The sequence below is a fragment of the Micromys minutus genome (genome assembly GCF_963924665.1).
Source record: "Micromys minutus genome assembly, chromosome: 2".
NCBI lineage: Eukaryota > Metazoa > Chordata > Mammalia > Rodentia > Muridae > Micromys > Micromys minutus.
Genome location: NC_137971.1, coordinates 19,744,836 through 19,762,345, shown reverse-complemented (window position 1 = coordinate 19,762,345; position 17,510 = coordinate 19,744,836). Strand labels below are relative to the sequence as shown.

At 37.0% G+C, this 17,510-nt stretch overlaps 1 protein-coding gene across 1 annotated transcript; it reads left to right on the top strand.

Annotated features, from left to right (window-relative positions):
- Positions 1-6,854: 6,854 nt before the first annotated feature.
- On the top strand, positions 6,855-13,010 carry ZNF518A (zinc finger protein 518A; the record flags this gene model as incomplete). The annotated part of the gene is made up of 1 exon (XM_080912676.1): positions 6,855-13,010. The coding sequence occupies one exon, from the start codon at positions 6,855-6,857 to the stop codon at positions 11,295-11,297; it is 4,443 nt and encodes a 1,480-aa protein (XP_080768802.1). The 3' UTR covers positions 11,298-13,010.
- Positions 13,011-17,510: the final 4,500 nt, after the last annotated feature.

Genomic DNA, 17,510 nt, shown 5'->3' with positions numbered 1-17,510 from the left:
GTAAGTAGAAAGCTTTGTATGTACAGTGAAAACTGCAGCTCATAGCGCAAGATTGTTGAATTTGAACTGAGCTATTTTCAGGCAGCATTGGTTGGCATTGTGAGATTTGAGGATATACTAGTACAAGTGTACAATTGTGTGTTCAGAACCGAGACTGCTAAGGTCAGGCCATGTAACAATGCTAATGAAGACACCTTAAATTTATTAAACTAGATTTTTAAATTAATTTTAGTTATTGTGTATTCAGAGACTTCTTAACTGTTTTATCTGCATATATGTATGTACACCATGAGTGCATGTGTGTGTTTCATGAGTTTTTACCTGCATCTATGTATGTACACCATGAGTGCATGTGTGTTTTTCATGAGTGTTTTACCTGCATCTATGTATGTACACCATGAGTGCATGTGTGTGTTTCATGAGTGTTTTACCTGCATCTATGTATGTGTACCATGAGTGCATGTGTGTGTTTCATGAGTTTTTACCTGCATGCTTGTGTGTGTACTAGATGCATGTGTGATCCCAGTAGAGGACAGAAGATAGTATTGCATCCTCTGGAACTAGAGTTGCAGATGTTTGTGAGCTGCCATTTGGGTGCTGGGAATTGAACTCTGGCTTCTCTAGAAGAATATTCAGTGCTCTTAACTGCTAAGCCATCTCTATAACACCAAAAAATTATTTTAAACTAGGAGGTATGGCTCAGTGCCTATAATCCCAGAAATTGGAAGGCAGAGCCAAAGGTGTGCCAGTTTTAGGCAGTTTGGGGCTAGAAAGGAAATTGGGTTTCAACCCTCTCCTAAATCATTTCAGTGACTTTGTGTGATATAACTTTGTTCTTGCATTCCTGTTGTTCAGTGTTGAGAGCTCTGTTGTTCTAGCCTTCTCACACAGTTTTTGTTGTTGGGATTTTTGTTGTTGTTAGGGTGTTTGGTTGGTTTTGCTTTTTTCCTTTTTTTGAGACAGTTTTTTTTCTGTACACTAGGCAGACACATTCAACAGATTCTGTACTTTTCAGCAGTTATATTGTCTCAGCCTCCAGTGTGCTAGGATGACATGTTCAGCCATACCTAGTTTACCTGCTTTGCTCTAGTATCAGAAAACTTACCTCATTAGCTTTCCAGCCTTTCTACTTTTTTAAATGTTTGTCTTATTATACTTTGGTTGTTTTATTACTTTAACGTGGTCTCACTATGTAGTTTAGGCTGGTCTCAAACTTGTCACCCTGGTTCAGTAAATATTAAAAAGTGGCTTAATCTTTCATCCTGCAGTTTGCCAGCTCCTGCGGGGCCATCTGGCACTGCAGGGATCTCTAACGTGGTGCTCCATGTCACCTCTAAGAACTCAGGCGTAGTCCACTCCAACACTCTGCTCTTGTGTCCCGGGTGGATATGACTTCCCTGGTGTGTTTCTCTCCTTCACCACCCGGTACAAACATGACTCACATCCATTAAGCAAACAGGTTTATATGTTAAACTCTCAATCCACAAACCTTCTACACAGTAAGCTTACAACCAGCAGACAAAGATATAAACTGTCTATCCAGAAAACATAAATTAGACCCATAGAAACCCTTAGAAATAATCATAACAACCTCCAGAATCCTCACCTACCACATCCTCTTTCGCTCCTCTAGCCTCTTTCCCCACCTAGCTCTCCACTGTCCAAACATGTATTACCTTAACATGAACCTACATCAACCTCCTACCTCTGTCTTACAAATAATTAGGATTAGATAGACGTACCATTGCTTCCAGTATTTATTTACTCTGTTTTAGTACTTCCAAAGAGCCTTTTTTTGTTGTTTTTTTTTTTAGTACCTTTTTTGTTTTATTTACCTAAAAAATCAGTTTTAGAATTAAGGTGTATTAATGTGTGTGTGTGTGTGTGTGTGTGTGTGTGTGTGTGTATTAGTTATTTTCTTTCCTTCTATTTGGTTTGAATCCTGAGCTTATTTTTAGAGATTGCCTCAGATGTCCAGTAAGCAGTGTTTGAATTGTTTGATGATGATAATTAGCCAGCCGATGGGAAGTTCTTTCTGAACTGATAGGCAGGTTAATATACACAGCATCTGATCCCCACCCTGGGGAGCTCTCTATGGGCTTGGTCCCCAGATTCTGGCTCAGTGCTTTTAAAGTGGAAAAAGCAGGATTTTTTTTTAAGCCTAATTTATTGTAGAATGGTAGTTTTTAAACCACAGTAAAAACAAACCATAAAAAAAATTAGAAGAAGCCATTTAAAACATGAGATGAGATATAAGTCCACAGAGGAATTTCCTAACACCCACTATGTATGCCAGTCTTGTGAGCTGGTGACATGGTTCAGGAGCCATCAGCAGCTCATGTTGTAAGTAAGGCTGTTTAGTCTAGGAGCAGTCCTTGAGGAAAGGGGATGGGCGAGGAGAGGATTGTATCTGTTTGTAAATGGTTAATGCAGTGATCTTAATTTTGCAGTGGTACTCACTTTCTCCTGTAGCGTGGCCTCTTTCACTTTAGACTTGTTTTACCCTACAGAGAACACACCTTTAGATTTCTACTGTGGTGGGAGAGAACAGTTTTCTATGTGACAAACTAGGTAGGGATCAGATCTAATACTTAAGCAGCTTGCTTCAGATCTCACTTTACTTTAGCTTTCCTGATGCTTCCTGCTGCAATTCCCGAGTCTTCTGAACATTCAGTGTAAGATGGATCCATTCTTAACTTTATCAGCTGCTGGCCAGAGACTTAAGTGCTTTTGTCACTTACTGCCTGAGTGCTTTCCAGCATTTAATGTCTTCTTACAATATCTGCAATGAGAAGTTGTTTATTTTTCCACATGAATTTTTTATGTATTTGATGTTGTATATGTTTCTTTAATCTTATCTGCTTTCTTAACTATATTAGTAATGATATTTATATTTACTTATATGTTGTAGATTTATCATATAGTCTCTTGATCTTCATACATTTTTTTCTCACTTGAGAGTTCTTACTAGACATAGAATAAACTTTTGGGTTTCTCCTTTTCTTAGAAAATTCAATAATACAACAAGCTAATACTGTATGTGTTGAGTTTTGTATTTTCCTCCTACTTGTAATTTTATCTAGCTTTTGGGAAAACTGGTTTAAGTTTTTTTTTCAACCTTGAAATTATTTTTGTCTTATTTGTGTTGTCTCTCTTAAAACATTAGCTGTTTTTTCTTTACTGTGATTGTCAACTATAGAACTCTTCCACTTTGAACAGACAGTGAGACTCTGAAAATGATGAATAGAAAAGTCCAGAAGCAACCAGTTCTTTATGTTTTTAATAGCATGCTACTGAGTGGTGTGCTGAAGTCTATTTCTGTACATCCTGGGATGTGAATTATTTCTTAGTGTGCCCATAGTGTACTATGCTACTTAGCCTGCTAGTCATTTGGGAGGTATATTAGTTGTCAACTTGATGTTCATAGATCATATTACCTAGTGTGCAGTATAGTAAGTAGCCCAGTGCCCTGTGCAATGTCTGTATCATTTACCTTGCTTTGGGAGCATTGTGTCATCAGGCATACCAGAAGAACTGTGAATATAATTCAGCAAGGAAATAAACATACTTTTTATTATAACAGTATTCTATTTTATTATTGTTAAATCTCTTACTATGTCTGTTTTTTAAGTTAAACATCATCATAGATATATGTAAGAAAATAACTATATACAGGATTTAGGTACTTCTAGTTTCAGGCATCTACTGGGGGGGTCTCCCTGCCCCCAGGTAAAGTAAGGGGATATGGGGTAGGGGGTGTTGTGTTACTTGATTTTTTTTTTTTTAAAAGAAAAAACTTTTTTTTCAGTAATAACTCATAGTCATTCTGGATAAAAGAAAGAAAAAGAAGTTTCTCTGAATAAAGTTTTTCCTTCTTTTCTCCCACTCACCCATCACTTTATCTAGTTATTTCTGCTTCTTGTAGTTTATTGTCTTTCTGTCTGTCTTACACACACACACACACACACACACACACACACACACACACCTGTTTGTTTGAAGCATGGTCCCACTGTATATCTCTGGCCAGCCTAGAACTCACTGTATGCTCCAGACTGGCCTCAACTCAAAGAAATCCACCTGCCTCCCAAGTGCTGGGATTAAAGGTCCATGTCCGGCTCCTCCTTATCTTTTCGAATGTCATTAGTAGTTGAGATGAGATAAAACAAGATTTTCTCAGTTTTTTTAATTAGAAGAAGTGAAATTTAGTAGGTTTTTTTTTTTTTTTTTTTTCCTTTCTGACATTGACATAACTTAAGAAAATACAGTACTGGGCAGAAGAAAATAGCCATCAGTACGGAAAGGTTCACTTGGTAATAATTTTCCTTTTATGTCTTCCCTGACAGTTGATACTAGCAATTCCTCATTCTTCCTGGCTTCTGGATTCCTTCTTTCTTATATGCCAGCCTGAACCTTCTGTCATCTAAAGAGCTCCAGTCTGATCTTTTATTCAGGCTTCCAGCTCTCCTAAGGTAGGTCAAGGGGCACATTTTTGCCATTTCCTTACTTTAGATGTAAAAGATATCCGTTATATATTTGTTGATGACTGTCTCCTATTGGCCTTTTTTTTCCCCAAAATAGTGGTTAATATCTGAATGTGATACTTAGCCTGTAGTTCAAGCTACTCACTAGCCCGAATGGAAAAATTGCTTGAGCCCAGAAATTTAAGGCTAGCTTGAGCAACACAGGCAATGTAGCTAGACCCAATGTCACAAACATTTTCCTTTTTAAATGGTAGTTGTTACTGAGTCAGCATTTACCTGTCTTACTAGGTCATTTCCTATCAAATATTTTGTAATATGTTTTTGGAATTTTGTTTTTAGACCCTTAAGTTTTTTTCTTTATATTTTTGTTACTTCATTGGTCAATTGGTAGAGGGAAGAAAGCCTGTAGTTTTATTAGCTACCATGTAGGAACTGATTTCCCTGCTTTTACAGAAATGTTTTATTTCAGTGACTTAGGACATTGGTACTTATGAATGAGTAGAACCATAATTTAGATAGCACATTTAAAACCAGTGACCTTTGTTGGTGGAGATGGAAATTTGACTATAATAAAAATTAACTTAAAAGGTGGTGGTCAAATTACAATAAAATTTCTGCCCTTGTGTTACATGAGGTATCTACAAGATAGTTTTTCTGTCTGTCTATCTGTCTGTCTTTCTTTTTTAACCAAAGGTGGCAACTCTAGTGTAAGTTATTCTCTGGTTGCATTGCTTACACACAGTGAGCATGTTTCAAGATCAGATAGTTTTTTTAGATGAAGTTGGAATGTGAGAGCAAATTACAAGCCCTCAACTACCTGAAAACTCTGAGCTTTTCCTATACTATATTGACATTCAACATTGATTGGCAGTTACCAACTTTGAGTAAAAGCTAAGGGTGGTTTTTATTTGTAAATTAAGCATTTTTGTAACTAATCATTATTGAATTATCTTTTAAGTTCCATTGGGATAAAGGAGAACGAATGTTCAATTAGACACCTTTGTATCCTGGCTTCCCAACAGTCTAGATACTTTCATTCAGATTAAATCCTTTATACTATATGAGGAAAAGGTGAATACGCATTTAGCTCTGATATTATTCATAGGACACACTGTTTTTTCAGAAAGAAGCACAAAAATAAATACAGACTATACATTACAGAGAAAAATTAATGTCTGTAATTCTTTAATAGTATTTCCAGTGTATGTTTCTAATTTTGTTGGATATGGGAAATTTTTAGAACTGCAGAAGTATTAGGATAAAGGCAAATGTATATCTAGAGGTATATTTCAGAAATATTGTATAAACGTGAGTTAGAAGTATAGCTCTTGTAGCTATTTTTGGTTTTCTGCTGGTTTGTATTAGCTTTTAAAATGAACTTTTATTTAGCTTTTATTTATTTATTTTTAGTAAGTGCAAGAACAAAGTCATCCAGTCTTGAGCAGCTTAGCTTGATGCATTCTAGATTCCCTGGTCAGAGCCTGTAGTAGCAAGAGTTTAGGGGTAAAGTTCCACCAGCAGTACGAATGTGAAATGTTCTGTAGCCATTGGAAGGGGGAGTAGATCTATTTATGTTGGTATTCCTAGAAAGAAGTCTATGATACAACAGTGTAAAAAAAAAAAGTCTAGGTATGAAAGTCTTATGGTAATACTGTATGCAAGAATAAGCAAAATCTCATATATGCATTTATGTTGCTTTTGCATTTATTTTATACATACCTACCATTTGGTAACAATGCTCTGATTTTCTTATAGGGAAGCATCCTCTAATTGCTAATGTCAGTTCGTACTTGATGGTGTTTTATGTCTCTGGCTCCCATGAGTGACCTGTAATCAGGTATGGTCCTTCATAAAACTGTGCCTTACTGTAAGGAAACACTGTTAAGAATATTTGGGCCAAGACTGTTTTGCTTTAAGAGGGTGATAAGTTTGTTTTGTTTTTTTTTTTTTTTTTTTATTAAGTTTGTGCCTTGAAAGGTGTTAAGCTTTAACTTGAACAGTCATTTGGCATCACATGGTGCCTAATCTAAGTGAAGAAAAGGTATCAGAAGCTACAGTGATGCTCCTGTTCATGTTGTTAGATGAAGCCACCTCTAAACCTGTGTGTTCTTAACAGATCAGGTCTTTGTGTCTTCAGTATATGTGTTTGATTAACATTTATGCTTTATTGATTCAGAATTAACTTAAAGATAGGAAATTTACTTTTAGTTTTGTGATGAAAATTTCAATTCTTTGTTTAATTTTAGGTGAATTGATTTGAGGAAAATCCTGGTTATTTTGAAGATGTTGCAGCTCATTATTTTGTGTTTAAATCACAAATAACTTCACAAGTTTTCAGAACAAAAGAAACTGGATTTTTAAAATTAAATCATGCCATTTGAACAGACACAGCTATCTTGTGATGAAAAACAAACTGTTTTGAAAAAAATTGATACAAAAAATGAGATAGAAGATACTATCAAATCAACACCTACACCAAAAATTTCAAAAACAAGTTTTCATTATGAATTAAAAAATGTGAACATCTGTTTACCCAAGATAAATATTCCAAATGAAATCTTAATGAAACATGAAGTTGAAAAATACAGAATATTATTTCAGAGTAAACCACAAACTGCAAGGAAATCCATTAGTGTAAAAACCGTAAGCTGTGCTGAGGAGTGTGTACTGCTTTGTAAATCCGAGCGAGCTGAAGACGAGACTGTGAATATGTCTGCAAAGATCCTCAACTTTAGTTGTTCAAAATGCCAAGACAGTACTCAGTATAGTCCAAATGATTTGCAGAAACACTTTGAAATGTGGCATCATGGTGAGTTACCTACATTTCCTTGTGAAATGTGTAGTTTTTCAGCAAGTGACTTCCAGATATTTAAACAACACCGAAAAACCCATAGGAACACTTTTGTAAAATGTGATATTTGTAACAGTGAGCGTTCATATACTTTGTTGGATTTGACAAAACACTTCACATCTAAACATTGTGTTAATGGTAATTTTCAGTGTGAAGAGTGTAGATTCTTTACCCAGGATGTCGGCACATTTGTTCAGCATATTCATAGACATAAAGAAGTACATTATAAATGTGGAAAATGCCATTACCTGTGTTTTACCAAGGGAGAGCTTCAGAAGCACCTTCGTGTCCACTCTGGTACTCTTCCCTTCACTTGTCACTACTGTAGCTATGGTGCCGTTCATAAAGACCAACTTGTCAGACATATTATAACCTTGCATAAAGAACACTTATATGCGAAAGAAAAACTGGAAAGAGACCAATATGATAAAAGAGTGGCAACGACGACAACAGGACTTAAACTAATACTTAAAAGATACAAAATAGGATCAACAAAGACGTTTTGGAAACGTAAGACAATTGCCAGTGGGACTGAAGAAAGTATAGGAAAAAATGTTCAAGCGTTTAATATAGTGAGCAAAACACAGACTAAATCTGAAGACCAGAGTCAAGAGCGATTAAATGAAGAAAAGGGTGAAAGACAGCACTGTGAGAATGGTGATAAGCCCATAGAATCTGAGTCAGAAAAGGCAGCTGTGCTCTCCACTGGGCAGTATAGTAAAGCTGACGGGGGAGCAAGTGCTACTTCAAGTGTCTTGAGTGCTGTACAGGGACCTACAGTATTACTGGTGAGAAATAATAAGATAACTATTCCTGCTAACTACAGTGCTAAGTTTATGGGCTTCAAGATGGTAGATGGGAGACAGCATATCGTAATAAAACTGTTGCCTGCCAATAAACAGATTTTACCTTCACCAGCCTTACAACCGAACACAGAAAAGGGTAGCACAGCTAATTTGCCACCCCAGGCTGCGGGTAACTCTGGATTTGCAACTGGATTAACAACTGAAATGAGTGACACAGATTTTGTGAAAGCAGCTCCACTTTCATGTTCATCCCCTGTGCTTCCCAGGAAAGTAAGTTCTGAAAAGGAAACAACTTTCATATCTGAAAAGAATAATATGCTTCAGATGGTGGATGACAGTAAAAGTTTGCCTTCATTGCCAACAACATCAGAATCAGTTACTACATCGGTGCGTTTGACTACAAAAGTTGAAGCAGGAGATAATGTTGACTTGTGGGAAAATCATAGCACTCAGAGTGATCCAGATGTATTAGGTACCTCCATTAACAGTCCAGATAAAGTCAACCTTACTACTAAGCCAAATGCATACAGTTGTGGAGATATGCATAACTATTGCATTAATTATGTCAACTCTGAGTTACCTGCTGAATCCTCCAATTGTTTTGAGTTCTCTAACCAAGGATCTTTGCCTTTTCATAATTACTCAAAGGTGAATAATAAATGCCGTAGGTTTTCAAGATCAACAATATGTGAAAACCTTCAGAGGGATTCCTCGAATAAAACAGTTACTCCACAGTCAACTAGTGATAGTGATACGGCTTCACCACCAATGAAAAAGGAGAATTCCAACTCTGATAGCCTGTTAACATCCGTCAGCCCTTTAAATGGAACTTTAAAAATAAAAACTGAAATTGAAGAACCATGCAATTTAGAAGAAACACAGAACTTTAATGAACAGAACTTCTTTACTAATGAAAACCAAAATTTATTGAATGTGACTGAAGAACCTAAATGGGATGACATTCCCAGTGCTGGCTCCCCTATGATGCCTCGAATCACATCTGTTTTCTCTCTCCAGAGTGAGCAGGCTTCGGAATTTTTGCCACCTGAAGTAAACCAATTACTTCAAGATACATTAAGACAAAAATCTGATATAAAGGAAGATTCTAATAACATTCCTAGTAAAAACCTTCCACTCAATTTTGACCAAACACTTAAAAACTCCAAAGAAGAAGTGATAAAATCTTCAAAAGACTTCCAAATGCAAGATATCATCCCATTTCCTTCTGCCAGTGTAGGTGTTAATGTGCCTGCAAATGATCTGAATTTAAAATGTAATGGACAAGAAAAACAAGCGTCAGTATTACAAGATGTAAGAGATTCAGAGGTGACCACTAAAATTCCAAGTATCATCACATTACTTAAGACTCAATCAGATGCAATCATAACACAACAGCTTGTAAAAGACAAACTCCGAACCACAACACAACATTCAGGTCCTGTGTATGTTCAGAATTCATTTCTGACCTCAGAACAGAAGAATCCTGTATTTGTTCAAACTCCAAAAGGTTTTTTTATACCACTGCATGTTGCTAACAAGCCTGGATTGCATGTTTTCTCCAGAAGACCTGTTCCTTTGGTTAATACACAGAATGTCCCTGCTGCTCTCCTTGTAAACAAGAAACCTGGAATGGTTTTGACAGTTAATAATGGGAAACCTGAAGGTGTTCCCACTGTTAAGACTGAGAATGTTCATAGTTTCGGAACTGTGACTAAGGAACCTTGCAAAACACCTTCTTTTAAGGCAGAACACAACAGGAACTGCCTTACACCTGGACTTTGTTCCAGTATTGGCAGTTGTGTGAACATGAAAACTTGCTCAGAGAATACATTGCCATTGAAAGGTTCTTATATTATTAAAACAGCAGTAAGTTCTTCAGTGAAAGCTGTTCCATTTGCTAATGTTCTACCTGAACAGCAGTGCTCTAAGATGAGTATCTCAGACACAGTAAAGCAACAGAATGAAAATTTACCAAAAGCATCTCTCTACACCCTCCTGCCTGATGGTAAACAAGCTGTATTTTTTAAGTGTATGATGCCAAATAACACTAAACTGCTTAAGCCTAAGTTAGTCCAAAATAGTACCTACCAACGTATTCAGCCAAAGAGACCCGCAGGAGCACCGCAGAAAATTCTCGTAAAGATTTTTAATCCTGTTTTAAGTATGGGTGCTGTTAATAATCTTTCACTTAACAACTCTGCATCCTCTTTCCAGAAAGAGATTATACCATCTAAACCAACTGTACATGGAGAGCAGAAAGAGCCAGAATCTTCTAGAGATGCCTTACCTGTCTTAGTGCATGGTTTGATGCCAGCAAATGAAACTGTTCTTTCTTCTACTGCAGCATGCCCAGGATCTTCTGAGGAACCAGTATATATCAGTGAGCATTCAGAAACAAGAGTGTTAAGAGGTAAAGCAAATTGTACAATTGAGAGAAATTTCAATAAAAGAAAGACTTGTAAAAATAAGTTTGCAAAAATTAAAACTCGTATAAGTCAAGATTCTGAAACTGCCTTTGTATCTAGAAACAGAAGCTGTAAACGAAAATACATTGATAATTACCAAGAACCTCCAAGGAAAAAGTCAACATTGCAAAGGAAGTGTAAAGAAAGGGCTAATTCTGAAGATGTCCAGGAGACATTTGGATTTAACAGACCTAGGCTTCCAAAGGATTCTGGTAGAACTCTGAGACTTTTTCCTTTTAATTCCAAACAGCTTGTGAAATGTCCCAGGAGAAACCAACCAGTTGTGGTTTTGAACCATCCTGATGCAGATGCCCCAGAAGTAGAACGTGTAATGAAAACTATCGCAAAGTTTAATGGGCGTGTACTGAAGGTTTCGCTGTCACAAACAACTATTAATGCTTTACTGAAACCAGTTTCTCACACTTCTGAAACAGCTTATAGTGACTTTTCCAAGAGACACAAAATGCTTAAACCTCTTAATTCTGTGAAAGAAAGATTTGTGCTAAAACTAACACTCAAAAAGACAAGCAAAAATAATTACCAGATTGTAAAATCTACCTCCGAAGATGTCTTGAAATCTAAGTTTAACTGCTGGTTCTGTGGTAGAGTTTTTGACAATCAGGATGTGTGGGCTGGCCATGGGCAAAGACATTTAGTAGAAGCTACTCGGGATTGGAATATGTTAGAGTAATTTACTATGATTACCAAGGAAAAGACAACTTAGAAGGAAAAATGGGTTGGTATCATAATTCAGGCATTTTTTACATTGATATAGTTTTGAAATTTTTTAAGAGTTGGTTATATTTCTGTGGACGAACAAAAGCTTTATATGTGGTATTTGGAAATGCCACAGTTACGCGTCATGTTTTGAAAGAAAGTAATTAGCACAGGCCTTGATTTAGTTGTGTAAAGATGCATCTGTGGAACAGTAAGGATAAGGAACTTTGTGACAAAAGAGTTTTCCCAATTGAATTTAGAGACAGAGTAGAGGGTAATGGTGGACAGCCTCATTCTCCTTTTTTTCCCACCAGCCTTATAGATCTGACAAATTTCTTTGGAGGTGAGGACCTACTCGAAAATGGTTTCCTACTACTTGTAAAGATGGACTGAGTTTAGATAAAGTTACTTCCTATCTATCATAGTATTACGTTTCCTTGGAGCTACATCTTGCTGGACTATAGTTAAACTTGAAATAATGCTTGAAGAGTTTGGGGCAAGTAAATCCTGTTGCTGTTGCTCTGCCCTATATCAGATTGGGATGCCCTCTCAAGATGATTGTCTTCTCCTGTGACTGTCTTGATCACTGCAGGAAACGGGACAATCTCCAGAGGAGAATCAAACTTTTTTGAAAATCCACTTGAACTTCAACATTTTTCTGAGTTTGGTCCTATTTTCCAGTTATCCCCTTGCACAGAACTATGCTTATCTGATTGGAAGTGTCTATAACCAAATGACTTTTTACCTCCCTTGGTTGGCATCCCTTCAAAATGAACAGAAAACATAGAAGCACTTCATAGGCAATGGCTTTTCTTGAAAATTAAAACTATTTTTACAGAGATAATATTTTGGAGCAAGATTAACAAAGCAGATTATATTTTTGCTTGTGTTTAATTACTGTTCTTACCTAAACCTGTCCACTTTAGGATAGACCATTTTCAGGATGACCAACAACCCAAAATAGTGTTAATAGTTGGTGTTTGAAAATAGAGAAGCAAGCATTAATGATGGACTCAGTAGCAGTTCATAAAACTTGAAAAATTCCTAAGAGACATGCCCAACAATTTCAAAATGGATATTTTCATAACAATCCACTGGTTTTACTATATACATTTGCATCATTTTTTGTCTCATTGGATAATAAAGTTATATTAGAAGATGTTCTATATAATTTTTTGTTTTATTGTTACTATACATGTTAATGACATTTTCATTGATTGGATCAAAACTTCAGGGCTTTTTTTGTATATAACAAAAATGTACATATTTTTGTACTTGATTATGTAAATTTGCACAAGAAGTTTATGACACAAAAAGTATTTTCTTTTTAGTTCTCTGCATGCATTAATAAAGTAGGTGATTTAAAAAAAAAGACTGTACCCATGTTATTTTATTGGTTTTTATTTCTGACTTTTTTTTTTTCAGGGACTAAACACTATTGTTAGCAAGTGCCTAAAAATGATGTGAACCGTTTACACATGCCAACTGTAACAGTAGGTCCTAAATGGGCCCATTCCCCTAATAGTTTTGATTTAAACAAAGCCATAAATAGATGCTTCAAGCTATATTGCTATGCACATTATACTTGTACTGTTTCTGTGCAGTTTATCTACTTTCTTAGTGGAGTATTTTTTGTATAAAACCTGTTATAATTGTGTTTATTGAATTGAGCCTGAGTGGAATTGATTGGAAATACACAGTATATATTAATAATGTACATGATGTTTAAAGAATGGTAAGCATTGTTAATTTCCTTGTTCATTGTTAATGAAGGTTTTCTTCAATTAAACTTAAGCTTGTGTTTACATGAAAGTTTCTTTTTTTTTTTTTTTTTTTTTTAAACTGAGCTAAAACCTAATGGAAATTCTAATCGGAAATCTCCCCCCTTCTGTCTATTCAGTGTCTGCAAAGACTACAGAATGAACATGGGACTTTTACTTTTTCTTCAAAATTAATAGTTGAACTTTGAGAAAGGCTGTATTTAGCATAACGTCCTTGGCTTTGCTGGGAAAAGCTTTTGATCTTTAGAAACTTTGTTTTTATGAATAGATCCATAATAAAGTAGGTTTCATTCTGTGTCTAGGAGAGAGAAAAGGCTATCCCAACAGTTGAAATACATGTCAGGGACTGGAGAGTGGTTCAGTGGTTAAGAGTACTTGCTTTTACCGAGGACTCAGCTTCAGATCCCAACACCATGTGTTGGCTCGCAATCCCTTGTAACTCCAGTTCCATGGATTCTGGTTCATATAAGGACACTGTGTGCATGTACACAGATAGACATACAGGTAAAAGGCCCATATATACGGTTTTTTAAAACACAAAGGTTTTATCGAAGGGTAAAGTATTAATTGAAGATAATTAGTTTTCATATCTTAACAATTGTAAGATGTGCACTGAGAGTTGGATTCTAAAATCACAGACTAAGGAAACAAACCCATTTATAGAAAAGGGCACAAAATAAAAGGCTTATCTAAAGGAAAAACTAGTCCAAGAAATCAATATTTCTCAGTGGGCAACTATACTCAACTCACTGACTGCATTTTCCTGTTTTGCCCTGCCTGCAACTCCTTCCCCAACCTCCAGTTCCTTAATCAAAGATTATGTTCAGAAGAATGCTAGAGTGAGCGTCAAGTAAAGCCTATTAACTACTTCAAGGAGTCTATTAGGTTCTCCATAGGTAGAATTAACACAAGGTATAGGTATTTGACTTATGTTGAATGTATTGACCTCTGCAATGAGGGAGTCTGGAAAGCCCTATACATAGGTAGCCTGCAGACTAGAAACTTGGAACAAGAACCTAAACCCATGAATCTCTGTGATTCTTCAGTCCAAGATCAAAAGCCTGAGAGCCAGGGTATGTTTAACATCTAAAGGCTAGGAACCTAGGAGTTCTGACGTCCAAGGGCATATGAATGTCCTAGATTTGGAGGGACATACAACCTGTCCCGTGCCCACCTACTCCATCTTTTTTTGGAAATAACCCTTAAACGGGGAAAAAAGGTCCTCAAGGCATTCTTTATTTCAGTCAAAGTGATGCCTTAAAACCATCACAGGTCTTTTTCATATTCAAAACTTGATGAGCAGTTTGCAAGAGTACTGCTAAAAACAGCAATCAGAACTGTAGGTAAGGCCAACAGTTTGGATCATACAAACAGGGTCCACACAGGAGTTTTAATGATAGGGTCAGAGAAAGTGACCACCTGGAGAAAAATCAATACCCTTTCCAATCGGTTCACGTGCTGGCTATAACCTCAAAGAAGTGATCAGAGGGATTCTGGCTTGCAAGTTTCTGGATGAACTGGCAACAACTTCAGGGTCTGTTCCTCAGGCTATCTGGGTGCTGGGATCAAAGGAGTGAGCCACAACTGCCCAGCAGATAGAGGACTCAAAGGATAAGACTTTGCATCCAGGACTTCCTGTGGACATAGTGTTCTGCTGCCATCCAGCTTGATGGAGTGACTCTCCTCAGCACGGTTCTCTTTACTCCATGGGTGACAGGTATCACAAGGGACATTTGAAAATACTTAGAAGTAAATGAAAATGAGAAAGTTATGTTCTAACATCAAATTATATCTCCTGTTCATCTTAACAACATGGAGCAAATCACACCAAAAACAAGTAGAAAGGGGGGAGTAATTATAAAGCTAGTTGTGAATGTCAACAACTACAAAAATAACAGAAAACTGGCAAAACAACCCCAGCTCTGGAAAGACCAGTAAGATTGATGAACCTTTAGAAAATAAAAATAGGTGGATATTACTACATATTTTTAAACATTGTAGTAGAATATTGCCGACTTTTTGTATTCCACTTGATATAGTTAACTACTTAGAAAACAGAAATTAGACACACACACAACACTATCCCATGCCTCTGAGGGAAATTGGGCTTATTATTCACAACAAACACAAGCCTCAGGCCAGATGGCTCTGCTGGTGATTCCCTCTAAAAATATTAGTGAGAAATAGTATCAGAAACAACAAGTTCATTGGTATTGCAGAAATTGTTAGAAAACAGAGAGAGGAACGTTGTCTCATCTCTGGGTTTAACAACGCTGACAGAAAACTTGAAGGAGCTGCCAGTGGTGACTCTCATCACAGCATTTGGAAAGCAGAGACAGGTGGATGTGAGTTCAGCCTGGTCTACAGAGTGAGTTCTAGGACAGCCAGGGCCACACAGAGAAACCCTGTCTTGAAAACTGAACAACAGCAACAAACTTGAAGAAAACTAGTGTCTCTTATGAACATGTATGCAAAAATCCTTGATGCTGTATTAGTAAATCAAATTCAGCATTATGAAATGGGTGTTGTTTTACAATTACCTCAAGTTTACTATAGGATGGCAAAATACAATATGCATAGAATGTGTGTGTGTGTGTGTGTGTGTGTGTGTGTGTGTGTGTGTGTAATTAAAAGCAACTCAATATTGGACAGGGCATGGAATACCAGCACTTGGGAAAGAGAGGCAGGTGTGTCTCTATGAGTTTGAGGCCAGCTTGATTTCTATAGAAACTTTCAGGTCAGCTAGAATGACATAGTGAGACCCTTCCTCAGTAAGTAAACAAACAAACAAATAAAACTATGAATCCCAGCATTTGGGAGTTAGAGGCAGGTGGATGTTTGTGAGTTCAAGGCCAATCTGGTCTGCAGAAGTGAGTACCAGGACAGGCAGGGCTACACAGAGAAACCCTGTCTTGAAACAAAAAGGGAACAAAAGAGATTAGACAAAGTACTTAAATAAACTACAGACATGAAGACATACACATGAAAAAATGCTCAGTGTCATTAGTCACTAAGAAAGTGCTGATTATGGTTACAGTGTATGAGGTACTAAGTCTTCAGTAGAATGGCTAAAATCAAAAAGACAATATCAAGTATTGATTAGGGTATAAAGCAAGTGAACACATTGCCTGTTCTGTAGCACATCCATTTTTTTAAAAACATTCTAGCAATATCTTATAAAGTAAAATACCCTTTCCATGTGACCCACATTTACCTTCCTGTGTGCTTAGCAAAGAGAAATGGAAACATCCACACTAAGACTTCTTCACACATGCATGTGACAGTCCATTTAGTGCCAAGTGGAATTTCCAATTGGATGGAACAACACATCGATCCACAAAACAAATACCATTCATCAATCCTCATACACACACACACACACACACACATACACTAGTGATACACAAAACAATATAGATGAATCTCAAAAGTATTGTGTGACTTTGAAGGCCTGGAGTGCCTTTCTCTATACAGCTTTCCTCTGCTTCCCTCTTTGATAGTGACAGCAAGTGTGGCTTCATCCTTGGCAGGCTACCTCCAGCTGCATCTCTTTACAGTCAGAAAACAACAAATTCTTCAGAAAATAGGACTTCTTGATGCCATCATGAAAACTAACAACATGGGAACCTACCAGTACTCATGTTAACATTCTGACAGTTCTTTGTGTACCTTGATCCCACCAGAGAATAAGAAGTGGGGGCGAGGGAGGTAGGGGAGAGAGGGAGGGAGAGGGAGGGAAGGAAGGATAGGGAGGCATCTAAATTTCTCTTCAGACCAGCACAGCAGCTTTCCTTGTATTGGCAAGTCTACACACACTCGGATGGAAGTATTCTGGCTCATTCTGTTATAAGAACTGCCCTTGAGACTCCTCTCTGGGTACTGTGTGGCTATGAATGTTGAATGAGTCACCTCTGAAGGACACATTTCTCCCATCGTCAGAGGATCTCATTCCTTAAATTATCCATGTTTGAAACATGGGAGTTCACAGGCACTGGCTTTCTCCTCTGCCCTCCACAGGTAGTCAGTCAGCTGTCATTCCTCAGACTTTCTCACCTGGTGTTTCATTGCTCCCTCTCCACTACTATTGTTTAAGTCTCTGTCTCCCCACAGGAGGTTATTGGTAAAAGCCTTGGAATTGTATTTTTCACTCAAGACTTCCCCTTGGTTTACTTGGACCTTTATCTATGATGACCCCACATTTTGAGAACTGACTTTGTTCCAGTCTTTCTGACACCCTCATAAAAACCTTCAGAGTCAAATGAAACAACAAACTCAGTGAACAGCTTGTCAGAGAATATACAGCAACAGGATTTCAATCTGGGTCTTACTGGCCTACTTATGAATAAGAAGCAGAAAATGGTAAAATAAAGAAAAGGTTCTGTAGGGGAAAGGATGAGACAGCAATT